The 16149-nt window shown below is 46.8% G+C and overlaps 1 protein-coding gene across 1 annotated transcript in view; it reads left to right on the forward strand.

The window, feature by feature from the left end:
* LOC309565132 (thyrotropin-releasing hormone receptor-like) overlaps positions 1 to 15945 on the forward strand; it is a 74372-nt gene extending 58427 nt beyond the window's left edge. The window contains exon 4 of the mRNA XM_082269916.1: positions 14919 to 15945. Within this exon, the coding sequence (XP_082126042.1) occupies positions 14919 to 15323 (405 nt within the window). The 3' untranslated portion in view covers positions 15324 to 15945. The remainder of the gene's footprint in view (positions 1 to 14918) is intronic.
* The last annotated feature ends 204 nt before the right edge of the window (positions 15946 to 16149 follow it).

Genomic DNA, 16149 nt, shown 5'->3' on the forward strand with positions numbered 1-16149 from the left:
TTGGAGATATTTGCAGTGCATGCAACGGCTCACGCGAGCGGCGCATGCGGTCTGAAGGTCTGGCGGACCTTCAGCTTTCCTTACCGGAAAATCACTCCCGCGCGCATGCATCCGGCCAATCACAGCGCCGGAGCCGCCGAACCCGGAAGAGACGCAGAGGGATCATGTCAGCTCCCACAGCGGTGTCCGGGGGTCCGTGTCGGGGCTTTGTTCTAAGGTAAGTAATACATAATGAGCTAGTATGCGATGCATACTAGCTCATTATGCCTTTGTCTTGCAGGTTTTTTTTTTTCTTTTTTTGGGTTTTGGGTTTTTTGGGGGATTGATGAAATGGTTTTCAAGGCCAGGTAAAGTGGTTAGGAAAGGTGGGTGTGGTTTAAAATAAAAACTAACGGTAGAATGAGGGGACCAGGGCTGGGACAAGGGGTTGGCAGGAGGGACGGCTGCACTGGGCGCAATGGTTGATTGCAGGGATGGGGGGGCGCCCTGAAAAAGGAAGGGGAGGGCGCAGATTGACATCTTTGCCCTGGGTGCTGGATGAACTTGTCCCGGCACTGGAGGGGACCCTGCAGATGTAGAGGCACTGAAGAAATGAAAATAGTAACATTGTGTCCATGTCTAAAAATGAAGTATCCCCCTTTAAGCCGTGTCAGCACAGGGGGAAGTGGAGCTTCCCTTTAAGCCGCGGCCATATCTTGGCGTTGGGTAAAATTAGAAATTAGAATGGGAATCTCTGAGCAGGCGGTGACAGGTTACCCTGCGAGGAGTGAGCAGAATTCTATTACCAATTATCGCTCTCCCCCGGCTGCCATTGTTTATTAGTTGATGTGCCGGGAGAGGGCCGGGCTTTCAAGTGGCGGCGAAGTGCAGCGCGATGTCCCCCCCCCGCCAGCAGATTACATTGTTTGGCTCTTTAATGTCTCTTCTCTTATGAATAACATTACTGAACGCTGAGACGGAAGGAAATACATTTCATCTTCATTCACCAGGAGGCCGGAGGAAAAAAAGACGAATCACATCAGATGGAGTCGTGTGCGGCTTGACGGGCCGTCTGCGCCATTCTTACCTTCATCTCAGCCAGTGTTATTATCTTTATCAAACACTGCCGGGTCTGCGGACAATAAAGTTGCAATTTTAAGACTAGCCACATAGCCAACAATGGAAAGAAGATGCTTGTGTTACACAGTCGTTACCATTGGCGTACGCACAGGGTGTGCCAGGTATGCCTGGGCACACTCTAATCACCTCCTGCGGTGACGTATTCCCCTGCTTCCTGGCTTGGCGCCCCCTGTCTCCCCCCTGCAGTGCTGCCAGCTTCCCCCCTCTCCTCTCCTGCAGCTGCTGCAAGGGAAGGTCTCAAGATGGAGAGCGGGGGAAGGGGCCAGTAAATATTTAATTTATAATTCCCCTACACATCCCATGAGGCATTGTAAAACTCTGACATTCACAGCCATGACTAGGCATGATGGGAATTGTAGTTCCTGAACAACTGGAGGGCCATAGTTTGGAGTCCCCTGGTTTAGAATCTTTATATTTCACCAAAGCCCCCAACAGGCCCGCTAAAAAAGAAAATTGTAAACAAATAACAAAAAATATTTTTGTAAAAAATAGTAAAAAAAAAAAATCTACTGACACCAATCTCAGCTCTACTGACACCGTTTACTGCTCTGCCTATATACACGCATGTTTGCTTGTGCTCTGGGGTGCACACTCTAATGTGATAGGCTGCGCACACCAATGGGCATTACGTAGAGTGACCGTAATATAAACATGTGACTTTGCCTAGGCTGAGATGATGTCATCAGTCTGCTGCAGGCTGGAGGAAGCATTTCCTCAGTCTCCTCTGCCCCCATGCCTTTGCCTAGGCTGAGATGAAGTCATCAGTCTGCTGCAGGCAGGAGGAAGCATTTCCTCAGTCCCCTCTGCCTCAGTCTCCTCTGCCTAGGCTGTAATGATGTCATCCGTCTGCTAAATGCAGGAGGAAGCATTTCCTCAGTCTCCTCTGCCTCAGTGCCTTTGCCTAGGCTTAGATGAAGTCATCAGTCTGCTAAATGCAGGAGGAAGCATTTCCTCAGTCTCCTCTGCCTCAGTGCCTTTGCCTAGGCTTAGATGAAGTCATCAGTCTGCTGCAGGCAGGAGGAAGCATTTCCTCAGTCTCCTCTGCCTCAGTGCCTTTGCCTAGGCTTAGATGAAGTCATCAGTCTGCTGCAGGCAGGAGGAAGCCTTTCCTCAGACTCCTCTGCCTCAGTCTCCTCTGCCTAGGCTGTGATGATGTCATCAGTCTGCTACATGCAGGAGGAAGCATTTCCTCAGTCTCCTCTGCCCCCGTGCCTTTGCCTAGGCTTAGGTGATGTCATCAGTCTGCTGCAGGCAGGAGAAAGCATTTCCTTAATCCCCCCCCAACCCCCAGCGACCAGACTGTAATTTTCATGTTCGTTACAAGGTGAGAGGCACCAGAAACCAGGATTTATTTGATCCTGTCATCTCTGAGCCAGCATCTCAGTCCAGTGACACTGGGTGACACTTTTTAGGAACCAGTGACACCAATACAGTGATCAGTGCTAAAAAAAAAAAATGCACTGTTACAGTATAAATGACACTGGCAGAGAAGGGCGACCAAGGGGTTAAGTGTGCTCCTAGGGAGTGCTTTCTAACTGTGGGGGCAGAGGATGCACTAGAGCAGGGGTGCCAAACTCCATTACCTCGGGGGCTGCATTAGCATTATGGCTGCCCTCAAAAGGCCCGTTGTATCTGTAAGACTATATAATTTTATCCCCCTCCCCCTCCGAACCGCATCGGACAGTGGGTGTGGCCAAATTGCAACAGTGGGAGGATCTTAAAGGGGCAATAAATACCACATGTGTGTTTTATTCTGAGTTCAGGGATGTACAGAGTGCAGTTTCAGGGGTGCCCTATTCACAGAGTGCAGAGGTCAAGGGAGCTCTACATACTGAGTGCAGGGTTCAGAGGTGCGTTATGTACAGAGTGCAGCTTTAGGGTTGCCCTATGCACAGAATGCAGAGTTCAGGGGTGCGCTGTGTACAGAGTGCAGGGTTGAGGGGTGTGCTGTGTACAGAGTGCAGGGTTGAGGAGTGCACTACATACAGAGTGCAGGGTTTAGGGGTGCGCTACGTACAGAGTGCAGGGTTGAGGAGTGCGCTACATACAGAGTGTAGGGTTGAGGAGTGCGCTACATACAGAGTGTAGGGTTGAGGAGTGCGCTACATACAGAGTGCAGGGTTGAGGAGTGCGCTACATACAGAGTGTAGGGTTGAGGAGTGCGCTACATACAGAGTGTAGGGTTGAGGAGTGCGCTACATACAGAGTGCAGGGTTGAGGAGTGCGCTACATACAGAGTGCAGGGTTGAGGAGTGCGCTACATACAGAGTGTAGGGTCGAGGAGTGCGCTACATACAGAGTGTAGGGTTGAGGAGTGCGCTACATACAGAGTGCAGGGTCGAGGAGTGCGCTACATACAGAGTGCAGGGTTGAGGAGTGCGCTACATACAGAGTGCAGGTTTCAGGAGTGCGCTACATACAGAGTGCAGGGTTGAGGAGTGCGCTACATACAGAGTGCAGGGTTGAGGAGTGTGCTACATACAGAGTGCAGGGTTGATGAGTGCGCTACATACAGAGTGAAGAGTTTATGAGTGCGCTACATACAGAGCGCAGGGTTGAGGAGTGCGCTACATACAGAGTGTAGGGTTGAGGAGTGCGCTACATACAGAGTGTAGGGTTGAGGAGTGCGCTACATACAGAGTGTAGGGTTGAGGAGTGCGCTACATACAGAGTGTAGGGTTGAGGAGGTGCTAGGTTTAGCTCTCTTCCACAGGCTTTCTAAATCTCACTTCTGGCTATAAAAAGTGCCCTGGGTCCAAGGGCCACAATAAATGGCCTGGCGGGCTGCATTCGGCCCGAGGCCTTGTGTTTGACACATGTTCACTGGAGGAAAAGAGAGCTTAGCTGAAACACAACATCTGTCTTTTCCTCCCTGATTGAACAGCGGTCTACCTTGTTTACATAGGCAGACCACCTTTCTGTCATTCCTCCGAACCATCAGCGGGTCCCGGTGGCCATTGTGGCTGCCAGATCTGCTAATTGGCTCCCGCTATGTCCAATCAGAGTGGGAGCGGCGCTCCGGCGGTGCGCACGCGCCCCTGACATCTACTGCACAAAATCACATACATGTACGTGATTTTGCGCAGCGGAGCCGCCATTCCGCAGTATATATGCAGTGGGCGGTCCGGAACTGGTTAATGCCTGAAGAAAGATGGTGCTGACCTTTTGGAGATAAAGTCAGGATTGGGGGAGTACTGTGATCTCTATGAGAGGTAATACATTCCTTGAAGTGACGCACACATTGCTGATCATGCGGTGTTTCTATCTGATGAAAGGTCCTCTAGGATTACAGATTAGCTGTATAATGGAGGACAGGCAGAGTTCTGGCAGGGATACGGGGTGAAGTCCGGGAGACAAAGAAGTAAAGACAGCTGGCTAATCCGCTCAGAGCCGGTCATGGGGGGCCAATCAGATCAGAGCGTTTCCTGGCCTGCTGGAGGTTTAGGAGATACAAACATTTAAAGCGGAGTTCAAGCCAAAAATACAACAAGGTCGTTAACAAAAGATAGCAACACCCCCCCTCGTTTTTGGATATTTGTTTTTTTTTTTTCTATTTGTTTTGTACCTTTTGAAGTGTACAAATGTGTACTTCAATCCTAACGCCACCGGGGGGAGGTACGTAATTTCCACATCTGGATCGGTCCCCTCCTCCTTCCCCCTGCTGCCTTATGGGACCTGTGGGTGTCCCAGAGTAGGACGGGGTCATTCAGAAAGCGCAGTGCGTCTCGCGCATGCGCAGTAGGACATCGGCAGTGAAGCCTGAACGCTTCACTGCCGGTCTCCCTTAGTTGTAATGGCGGCGCCTGCACCCGAGCTGATGGATGAATCAGCTTTGGGGGGTCGACCATGTGGGATCCCTGGACAGGTAAGTGTCCTTATATTAACCTCCCTGGCGGTCGGATTATGTCAGTGTTTTTTAATGTCAAAGCGGGAAATCTGTTGTTTTATATTGTAGGCCTGTAATTCTTAGGAAAAAAAAACAATAAAAATGATTAATAATTTAATAAATGAAATTAATAAATTATTAATAAAAAATTATTAATAAAAAATTATTTAAAAAAATTATTAATAAAAAATGGAATAAGACAGTAAAAGTGAAAAAATAAGTAATAAATTATTAATAAAAAAAAATGTAATTTTAATTTTATTTTAATCTAATAAAATAAATTAATAAATTATTAATAAAAAATTATTAATAAAACAAAAAGGAATAAAACAGTAAAAGTGAATAAGAATGATTAATAAAGTAATAATTTAATAAATTTAATTAATAAATTATTATTAAAAAATGATTAATAAAAAAAAAGGAATAAAACAGTAAAAGTGAATAAAAAAAATTAATAAACTATTAATAAATTAATAATTTAATAAATAAAATTAATAAATTATTAAAAAATTATTAATAAAAAAAAAGGAATAAAACAGTAAAAGTGGATAGAAATGATTAATAAATTATTAATAAATTAAATGAATAAATGAATAATAAAAAAGTATTAATAAAAAAAAAAAATTAATAAAACAGTAAAAGTGTCGGTAGGGCACTGGACAAAGCACTGGGGACAAAACTGGGATGAATTGATTTGATATCGTAATGTAGGGGCATCAAATTCAATTGAATCCCAGGCCGCATCCTAATTATGGTTGCCCTGAAGGGCCGGTTATATCTGTAGGATTAGATGTCCAGAGCACCCCATGTCTCCTTACATGAGATGTGAAGAGCTCTCCACCATCAGATGTCAAGAGTCACCCACCCTTCCTTACATCACAATGCACCCCTCTTACCTTGTGCTGCTGCCAGGAAGAAGATGCGGGTGGATCTGGGAAGAAGTGCAGGGTCTGGAGCAGAACCAGAGGAGGGCTGGAGTCAGCTTTCAGAGTCTGCTGAATGCTGAGAACAGGGGATGCAGAGGCAAGGTGGTGTTGCAGCTGCACAGAGAGGTGCAGGATCTGTAGGAGGAGTTCTGCCCTCCTCTCTGCTGCAAACTGCTGAGATGGGGATTGGGGGAGTGTGGGCAAAGACGAGTCTTTCTGCAGCTGCACAGAGGAGTGCAGGATCTGGCAAAGGAGTTCGCTCCTCTCTGCTGCCAACTACTGAGACAAGGTGGGGGCAGAGACAAGGGGGGTACCGCAGCTGCAGGAGAGGAGCGAGGGCCACATGAAATGGCCTGGGGGGGGGGGGGCGCATTTGGCCAGCGGGCCTTGTGTTTGACAGCTGTGCACTAATGTGATCCTAACAGATTACAATGTATCATGTTATGTTTTGTGTACTTTTTTGAAATTCCCGCCTGGTTCCGCCCCCCTGCGTCACGGCACTCACAGGGAAGGAAACCTGTAAGACGGAGGCCGTCATCGGACGCAGGACGCAGTGGGAGGACATCAGGGGATCGTAGGGACAAGGTAAATTTCATTACAGGGTAACCCCGAGTGTGGCTCGGGTTACCACTTTTGGTACTGAAAATAAACCCAGAGCCATACTCGGGAATATCGCCAGGGAGGGTAAAAGTCAACAGCTACATTATTTGTATTTGCATTATTTTCTAAAGCTTAAATACATGTGTGTGTGTGTCTACATATATATGGCCCCGACACATTGATCTCCCAGCCAGCACAATGAAAGAGAAGTGTGTAAGCCCTTCTTTTATGGCAGAGCCGATAAGAGGGAGATCTTTCCTATCTTCCCGCTGGCACAGAGCAATAATACTAATGCGCATGGGGTGATTAGGGTGTGCCCAGGCACACCCGGCACACCCTGCAGGGCCGTCTTTAACACAGGGCAAAAGGGGCACCAGTCATTGTTGTGGGGCCCAAAGCAGCTGCCCCTTGAGCCCCCACTGCCTCCAAATAATTGATAAGTGGATTTGGGAGGGCCCAACAAAAATATTTGTCCAGGGTCCAAGCAATATTAAAGATGGCCCTGACACCCTGTATGCATGCCTATGGAGCTGTCATTGCTGAACTCCATCTGAGAAAGCTAGATGCCTGACTGTCTCTACTAAAGATGAGCCAAACTGCTCCGGGCTCAGTTTGAGCGTTCTTCAAGGAACTTCAAAGAAGTTCAGGAACTGAACATGAACCCCTGTGAAATAAATGTTTTTTTTAAAAAAGAAAGTGTTTAAGATTGCCGGCAAATTACATTTTACTGACTGCTTCTTTAAAAAGAAAAAAAAGACCTTTTCCAGATGGCTCGCAACGCAAAAAAACAAACAAAAAAACAAATGCACGAGGTGCACCTAAAGCTCTATACCAGACCTTTACCCTGAGCATGCAGCCTGGCTGACCAATAAAGGGGTGGGGAGTCGGGGACCAGTGTGCGGCCTCCTTCCTAAATTATACAAAGCCACATGCCATCAACATGGGAGGGATCCCCTTGGCGAAACGCTTTGTCCCCATGCTGTTGGAAACAAGGGCCTCTTCCCCAGAACCCTGTCTGGTGGTTGTGGGGGGTCTGCAAGCAGCAGGGGTCTTATCAGAATCTGAAAGCCTCCTTTAATAATAAGGGGGCCCTTTAAAGAAAAGATAGAAATCCCCCCAAAATGTCACCCTTGGTAAATCCATTGTCGATCATGGTGCCCGCTAAATCGCAGGGAAACAAAACAACGATCTAGGGCACATAACCATCAAAAAATGGTACCACTAGCTGAATGAAAGCTCCCTAAGCTGTCAACTGGTATATAAGGGAAGGACCTGGGATAGCGGGGGCATCATTGCCCAAATGTGGCCAGCGGTCATACATAGGTAGTGATATCACTGCTATCCCCGCCCCTTTGCTTACATGGGGATGCTCGGCTCCCACTGAATACAGGACTAAAAGGTTCAGACTGAACCTTCAACTCATCCTTGGTCCCTACTTCTAATACTTACTGAGCCGATGACCTGCAACTAGCATACACCAAGTGAGGGCAAGTAACCAATACTTTATTATTGTAACCTATGTGTACTCTCAGCACAGGGCCCTCCAGCAGTGCAGAGTATTTCAGGAGAGGAGAGTTGAATAGAGGAAGGAGCAGAGTTCTCCAGCAGTGCAGAGTATTTCATGAGCGGAGAGTTACATAGAGGAAGGAACAGAGTCCTCCAGCAGTGCAGAGGATTTCAGGAGAGGAGAGTTACATAGTGGAAGGAGGAGAGTCCTCCAGCAGTGCAGAGTATTTCAGGGGAGGAGAGTTAGGGGAAGGAGCAGAGTCCTCCAGCAGTGCAGAGTATTTCAGGAGAGGAGAATTTTTTGAAGGAGCAGAGTCCTCCAGCAGTGCAGAGTATTTCAGGAGAGGAGAGTAAGGGGAAGGAGCAGAGTCCTCCAGCAGTGCAGAGTATTTCAGGAGAGGAGAATTAGAGGAAGGAGCAGAGTCCCCCAGCAGTGCAGAGTATTTTAGGAGAGGAGAGCTAGGGGAAGGAGAGGAGTCCTCCAGCAGTGCAGAGTATTTCAGGTGAGGAGTGTTAGATGGAGGAAGGAGCAGAGTCCTCCAGCAGTGCAGAGTATTTCAGGAGAGGAGAGCTAGGGGAAGGAGAGGAGTCCTCCAGCAGTGCAGAGTATTTCAGGAGAGGAGAGTTAGGGGAATGAGCAGAGTCCCCCAGCAGTGCAGAGTATTTCAGCAGAGGAGAGTTACATAGTGGAAGGAGCATAGTCCTCTAGCAGTGCAGAGTATTTCAGGAGAGGAGAGTTAGATAGAGGAAGGAGCAGAGTCCTCCAGCAGTGCAGAGTATTTCAGGAGAGGAGAGTTAGAGGAAGGAGCAGAGTCCCCCAGCAGTGCAGAGTATTTCAGGAGAGGAGAGTTAGAGGAAGGAGCGGAGTCCCCCAGCAGTGCAGAGTATTTCAGGATAGAAGAGTTAGAGGAAGGAGCGGAGTCCCCCAGCAGTGCAGAGTATTTCAGGAGAGGAGAGTTAGAGGAAGGAGCAGAGTCCCCCAGCAGTGCAGAGTATTTCAGGAGAGGAGGGTTAGAGGAAGGAGCGGAGTCCCCCAGCAGTGCAGAGTATTTCAGGAGAGGAGAGTTAGAGGAAGGAGCAGAGTCCCCCAGCAGTGCAGAGTATTTCAGGAGAGGAGAGTTAGAGGAAGGAGCGGAGTCCCCCAGCAGTGCAGAGTATTTCAGGAGAGGAGGGTTAGAGGAAGGAGCAGAGTCCCCCAGCAGTGCAGAGTATTTCAGGAGATGAGAGTCCGGTATCGGGGGTCTCACCCTATTGTAGATTAGCGGTGTCAGTGGTATGTCACGCTCTGATTGATTTTCTTGTACATTTCTCTCGGCTCTCATCGGATTCCTGTGAAGAGTGTCATTTCCCCGCTCACTCTATGAAGCTCAGCATTAAGTAACATTGTTGCGGTGTGTTTGATGTGAGTACCTTGTTGGGTCTCTCTTCCATTTTTCACAGTGAATTAAGTTTTAACGCTCTCCACGCAGAGAGACGCTGGGAGGGAACACGGGGAGTCCGCTGAGCTCCATCCAATATGGAGTAGTAGATAAAAGGCAGCCAGGCGGTGAATTCCGTGCGCAGAACATCAAAGAGCAGAAATGACTGAGAGACGAGGGAAGCCGGTGATGGGAGATACAACGTATCGATTCTCCGCTCTGTAATTACCGGAGAGAAGTCCTTCCCGGACACACACAGACACGCCGCTTGCTTGTAATAAGCCCGCGGATGCTCCGTGCGTGCAATACCACGGGATCATGGGAAAAAATAATGCAGCCACAATGCATCTGCCCCTTGCAGAACGGTCATGGTGGTGAATTTCTATTTTAGTATTTTAATTAGAATAAAAAGATCTGACCTCCGGCCTTCCCTTCAGTCTTGCAGAGTTGCACAGGCTCCTCTCTCTCTGATTTCACTGCACACTGTGAGCTTCTCACAATGTGCATAATAAGCTGCAGCAAGTGAGATAAAGCCCTCCTCATTTGCTTGCTGGAGGGCATCCAGCATCATCTAGCTCTTTCCTCTCCTGCCTGGACTTCCCTGTCATTTACAGATCATCAAGACATTTACAGTGGGGATCGAAAGTTTGGGCACCCCAGGTAAAAATTTGTATTAATGTGCATAAAGAAGCCAAGGAAAGATGGAAAAATCTCCAAAAGGCATCAAATTACAGATTAGACATTCTTATAATATGTCAACAAAAGTTAGATTTTATTTCCATCATTTACACTTTCAAAATAACGGAAAACAAAAAAATGGCGTCTGCAAACTTTCGATCCCTGCTGTAATATTTGCATAACTCCTCCCACTGCTTGCATCAGGACTGAGGGTTCTTGAGAGGAGTACTGAGGCAAGTGGCTGGGATGTTTTCATGGAGATAATTACAGCACTCTGCTGGTCCCTCCCACCAATCATGATCTGCCTGTATTGCACAGAGAAGCACAGAGACCCAGTGATGACATCATAAAATTAGGTATGCTATAAAAAAAAAAAAAAGGAAAGATTTTCATTTAAATGGTTCTAAAGGCATACGGTTATATACCTTAAAGAGGAAGTAAACTCCTTCTCTTTTTTTTTCCCTGCAAAGAAAATACATAATGTGCTAGTATGCATCGCATACTAGCACATTATGTGACACCTACCTGCAATGAAGCCCGCATTGTCCCCGCTGCCGGCCGAATCCATCTTCACCCGTCTTCCTTCCGGGTCTGCGGACTCCGGCTGTATCACTGTCTGGAGCCAGCTGTGCGCGGGAGCCGCTGGTCACGGCACAGGGCTCTGAAGAAACGGAACGGGCGGCTGTTTCCTCAGAGTGCAGGCGCCGATCATCGGCTGCATGAAATGTAAATATCTCCTAAAAGGTGCATGTTTAGGAGGTGTTTACAGTACCTATAGGTAACCCTTATTATAGGCTTACCTATAGGTAAAATCCTAAAAGTGGATTTACAACCACTTTAATCCATTCTCTGCATTAAGGTTCCTCCCCTCCCCCACTTATACTTACCTGCAGTGGCAGATGGTGCTCTATGGGCTGGGGGGGCTGCAGATGGACCACACCATACCCCCCCCCCCCCCCCCGGACCACACCAGCTCGCACACCATAACACCGAGCCCATCCTTTTTGGAAGCCTATTAGAGCCTCTGGCTCTAGTCACATGCTTCAAAAAAGCATGTAGATTAGGGGGCCGGACAAACGCATTGATGGGGGAGCGGCGCCCCAATGCACCAGCCGCCACTGCTTACCCAAGCCCTACCTTGATCCAGCGATGTGCATGAGAGCAGAGGCTCTCTCGGCTCTCTGCCTCCACATTGGCTGAGACACAGCAGCGCGAGCCATTGGCTCCTGCTGCTGTCAATCCCAACCAGTGAGGATGGAGTGGGGGCGGGGCTTAGCTCTGCTTTGTGTGTCTTATGGACACACAGAACAGGGCATGGGAACAAGCATGCATGAGTGCCCCCATAGAAAGATGCTTGCTATGGTGGGCACTCAACGGGGGAAGGAGCCCAAGAAGAGGAGGATCAGGGCTGCTCTGTGCAAAACCTGCACAGAGCAGGTAAGTATAACAGGTTTGTTATTTAAAAAAAGTAAAGTTAAACTTTTACAATGACTAAAAAAAGTATTTATCATATTAATGAGGGGAAGGGGAAACCAGAGCCCCCTCTGCCCCAAAGCACCCACCCCCCCATGTTGAGGGCATGTGGCCTGGCATGGTACCAGAAAGAGGGCCTATTCAAACCCTCAGAAAGGGGCATTTCACCCACGAGAGCATAATTCAACCCACAGAAGACCCACAGAAAGGGGCCTAATTCGACAAAAAACACCCACATAAAGGGGTGCAATACTACCCTCAGAGAGGGGTCTCATTTCACCCACAGAAACTCTACACTATTCCACCAGCAGTAGACACACAAACACATACATCATGTGTGCACAAGTATTTTTTATTTTTAATTAAATCAAAAAGACATGATGTGCAGTGCAAGTTAAATGCTAACTTCGGCTGAAATTAACATCAATGACTTAAAAAAAAAAAATAATATATATTTTTTTTAACGTAAACATTTACAAAAGTGCAACAATGGAGTAGGTCAAACATGATAATTACTCCAGCTAGAAGTAATCTCTTGAAGAGGCCACTGTAAGCGCCGGTTCACACTAGCGCGACGCTACTTTCAGGGGCGACCTCCGAGATCGCCTCCTGGTCGCCCCAAAGAAGCTCCGGACCCTTTTTCTAGGTCGGAGCGACTTGTGTCGCTCCTATTAGAACGGGTCCGTAGCTTCCCTATGGGAGGCGACCTGTGGCGACCTGTGAGGCGACCAGGTCGCCTCACAGGTCGCCCTAGTGTGAACCGAGGCTAATACTTCTGGTTATATACACCATTACAAGTTAAACTTGGATAGGAACATGAAAAATAAATAAAAAGGTTTAAAAAAATTATAAAAAAAAATATAGGAAAAAAAGTGGTTGGAGATACTGGAACCTTCAAACACTCGCCCAGCGCTGGCGGCCCACAGAAAATTCTCTATTGTGTATTAAGATCAATATATAATCTATAAATGTTTAATAATAATAGTAAAATAGTTTTCAATAATAGCAGCTACTCTCAAACAAACAGAAAATAAAAATAAATGTCCTCAGTTGAAGTCCCTGTGACGAAACTCGTCAGGACGTAAGCACGCTGTCTCCAAGGAAACCACAGATGTCACGGCCATAGTTCCGGAACTCGCCGCTGGGGGTCCGATGCACAGCGGTACTGGCGGTGAGATGGCAACACGTCTGTGTTTCTAATTACGTTATTTTGCCTTAACGAAGTTGTTTTAAATGTAAGCAGATTGGAAACGGGGGGTAGTGGACGTGTGTCATTATATGTTTAATAAATCTTAAACGATATCACACTATCCGTCTCCTATATCTTGCTTGCTTTACATTAGTATGGTCCTGTCACCGGATCTGGATATCCGAGGAACACAAAGACTCCTCTGATGGGAAGGAGAGAGTGATTTTATCAGGTGTGTTTAAGAGGGTTCATGCAGCCAATGCATAGACGTCTATGACCTGTGGTCATATGGTAAGTGCCCAGTCTTGTGGGGTGCACTGGAGGTGTGGTGAAGGCGTTTGTTTGATCCTATAAAGCACTGGGAGTACCACCAACGGTTAAACCATTTTATTCACCAGCAGAGAAACATAAGGACATTATTTATCTGCACGGTGTTATATGTGGACTTTATTATGATATATGTCATGTGCAAACATACATAGCGCTGCTGAATGTGATTGTGCTACTAATTTTATAGTTGCAGTATTTATTACATTTATTTTTATAAAAAAAATACAGTCAAGTTTTCTTTAGATTCCACAATATAAAAATAGGCATATAAAAGAGCACTTTCAACAATTCTAGTAGGCCATACATTTACAAAAAAACTAATTTTTATGAATGTATGGCATGATGGATTTAGTAAAGGAGCTTGGAATACCAAACATCAGGAGAGCTTTGAGAAGGTAGTTCTGCCATCAAATACAGATTACTGTAAAAAAATTTTTGATTAAAAAACTGTTTTTTTTGGAAGAGAAAAATAACAAACCTGTCAAAAAGTTAAATATTGTAAGGAAATTACCTTAAAGCAGAGTTCCACCCTCGGAAAGTTTTTTTTAATAAAAATACCCCCGGGACAGTCAGGGCTAGTGCATTCCACAATGGATAGCCTCTGAACTGTCGCGGGTTGCACTTACCTTTTAGAAGAAATACTTACCTTGAAAATGTCTTGTCCAGCGCTGCCATCCCAGGTGTGGGCAGCTGAAACCAGCGCGTCCTCTTCTGTGTCCTCTTCGTCCCAGAATGCCCTGCACCGGCCCCGCTCGTCATGTCCGGTGCAGGCGCGTCATTCCTGCACAGCTTCTGGGCATGCCCAGAAGCTGTTTAGCAGGGAATGACGTGCCTGCACTGGAACTGGGCCGGTGCAGGCGCATTGATTCCTGGGAGCGATGACGCTCAGCTCCCAGGAATCAATGCGAGCAGGAAGTGACGGCGCGGGCCGCGGCCGAAGAGAAAGGAAGAGGAAGTAAGGTGAGTATATTATTTTTCAGGTGAAAGAAAGCAAGCAGATGGGGAAAATTACTTTTAAAGGTGGATCTCCACTTTAAACAATCCTTAACCACCGACACGTGCGATAAACTGAGGTAGTTTACCGAACAATTGAAAAAATACCGCATTCATTATTTAACGCTAAATTCTTAGTGAATTGAACTCTCAAAACTGATTTATCGCTTGCGTTTTTTTACCGCATTTCATTTGCCGTTTTTTAACTCTGAATTGACCCCATTGTATACTTTTAACTTAATGGCCAGTGCAGAGTTCCCCTCATTGTTATAATGTACATTGCTAAAACACCGACTGCCTACTGTCAGGTGATAAATAACAAATGTGTGTGAGTTAGGGCTCTTTCACACGGTCCGTGCTACTCAGCGGGGATCGATCCGCGATCCCCGCCGAGCCGGCGGATGACAGCTCCGTCTCCGCTTGCAGTGCGGAGAGGGAGGTGTCACAGCCCCCGCTGCTTTCTATGGGGGATCGGATGAGAGCGGACCGCCTGTCCGCTCTCATCCGATGCGATCTGATACCTGAACGGATGGAAAAATAGGGTTTCCATCCGTCCAGATTTCACGGACAGGATCGGATACGGGTGGCAGCGGGTGGCAGAAGAGGTGTCTCCGCTGACATCCGCTGCCCCATAGAGCTGCATGGAGGATCCGATCAGATCCGCCTAAAAAACTGACAGGCGGATCTGATCGGACCGCCCGTGTGAAAGAGCCCTTATTCAAGTGAATTGATCAGTCATGCAAAAAATAACTCCACTTTTCTCTTCCATCTGATTGGTTCCTTTTGTTTCCATTTTACAGGTCACCAAGATGTTGGCGGTGGTAGTTGTCCTTTTCGCCCTTCTCTGGATGCCCTATCGAACTTTGGTTCTAGTCAACTCATTCATGGAATACCCTTACCTTGACCCTTGGTTCCTCCTGTTTTGCCGAATTTGTGTCTACGCCAACAGTGCAATCAACCCCGTCATCTACAACCTAATGTCGCAGAAATTTCGTACAGCCTTCAAGAGATTGTGCAAATGTGGCCAGGTGGACACCCAGAGGAGGAGCATATACCTTACCACCACGAACTACAGCATGGTGAGGGACAACGCTAACACCCGAGTAGAGAAAAAGGAGAAACCTCCACCAGACAACCCAACAGTGGTGCCAAAACAAGCAGAAAAACCCCGGATGGATGGAGAACTTTACTACAGTGTGGTTTAGGTCAGTACCCTAGATATGGGTGTAGTTATCCAAGAAAGGTGCTGAGATTAGTTGAGTCTGTCAAAGATCCCATTACTAAAGATAAAACGACAAATGTCAAGGACCAGGCCTGGATCGCACAACCAAGATACATACACCCCCACAGAATCTTGGCAACATTTCCAGTCCTGCTACAGATTATGGACCTTCCGGTTGGCTGCTGACCTTCAGAAAAACAAGCTCTAACCCAGGGTAACATGAACAAAGAGGTTATCTACATAAATGAAGATATATTCTTCTTGGCTATCCATTTTAGGTTCTTCGGTCAAAAATATTATTTAAAGTTTCTACTTTTGAAGGCTTCAGAACCTCAGTTGGTCTTAAGTTCTTAAAGGTAACATACTGTATGTCCTATGCCAGACCTAGCCAAAGCCTACTGAAACCAGAGAGCTAAAAATAAGAGAGGGCAGCATATTTGAGTAATTTCAGTTCATGTCAGTCAAAGGCCATTTATCTTGATGGACCAACCTAAAATATATTGTGAGGCTCTAGAATGTAAGATTAGTTTGCCCACCACTCTTTAACATGATGTTTGAAAACAACACAAAGAACCTTAATCTATTAAAGTGCAAGACGATGGAGATTGGCTAATGCCTCATACACACGCGTCGATAATTGGCCGGGAATTTTCGTCCGACGACCGATCTGCCGATTTTCGGCTTGTTAGTATGATGCTTTCGACAACCGACTCTGACTTTTTGGCCAAAAAAATTCTGATGTGCAGGCTATAAAATTTTTGTCCTCCGTCAAAACATGTCCGATTTTCGTGCAGTCAGTGCAGATTTCG

The sequence above is a fragment of the Pelophylax lessonae genome (assembly GCF_965119305.1).
Source record: "Pelophylax lessonae genome assembly, chromosome: 10".
NCBI lineage: Eukaryota > Metazoa > Chordata > Amphibia > Anura > Ranidae > Pelophylax > Pelophylax lessonae.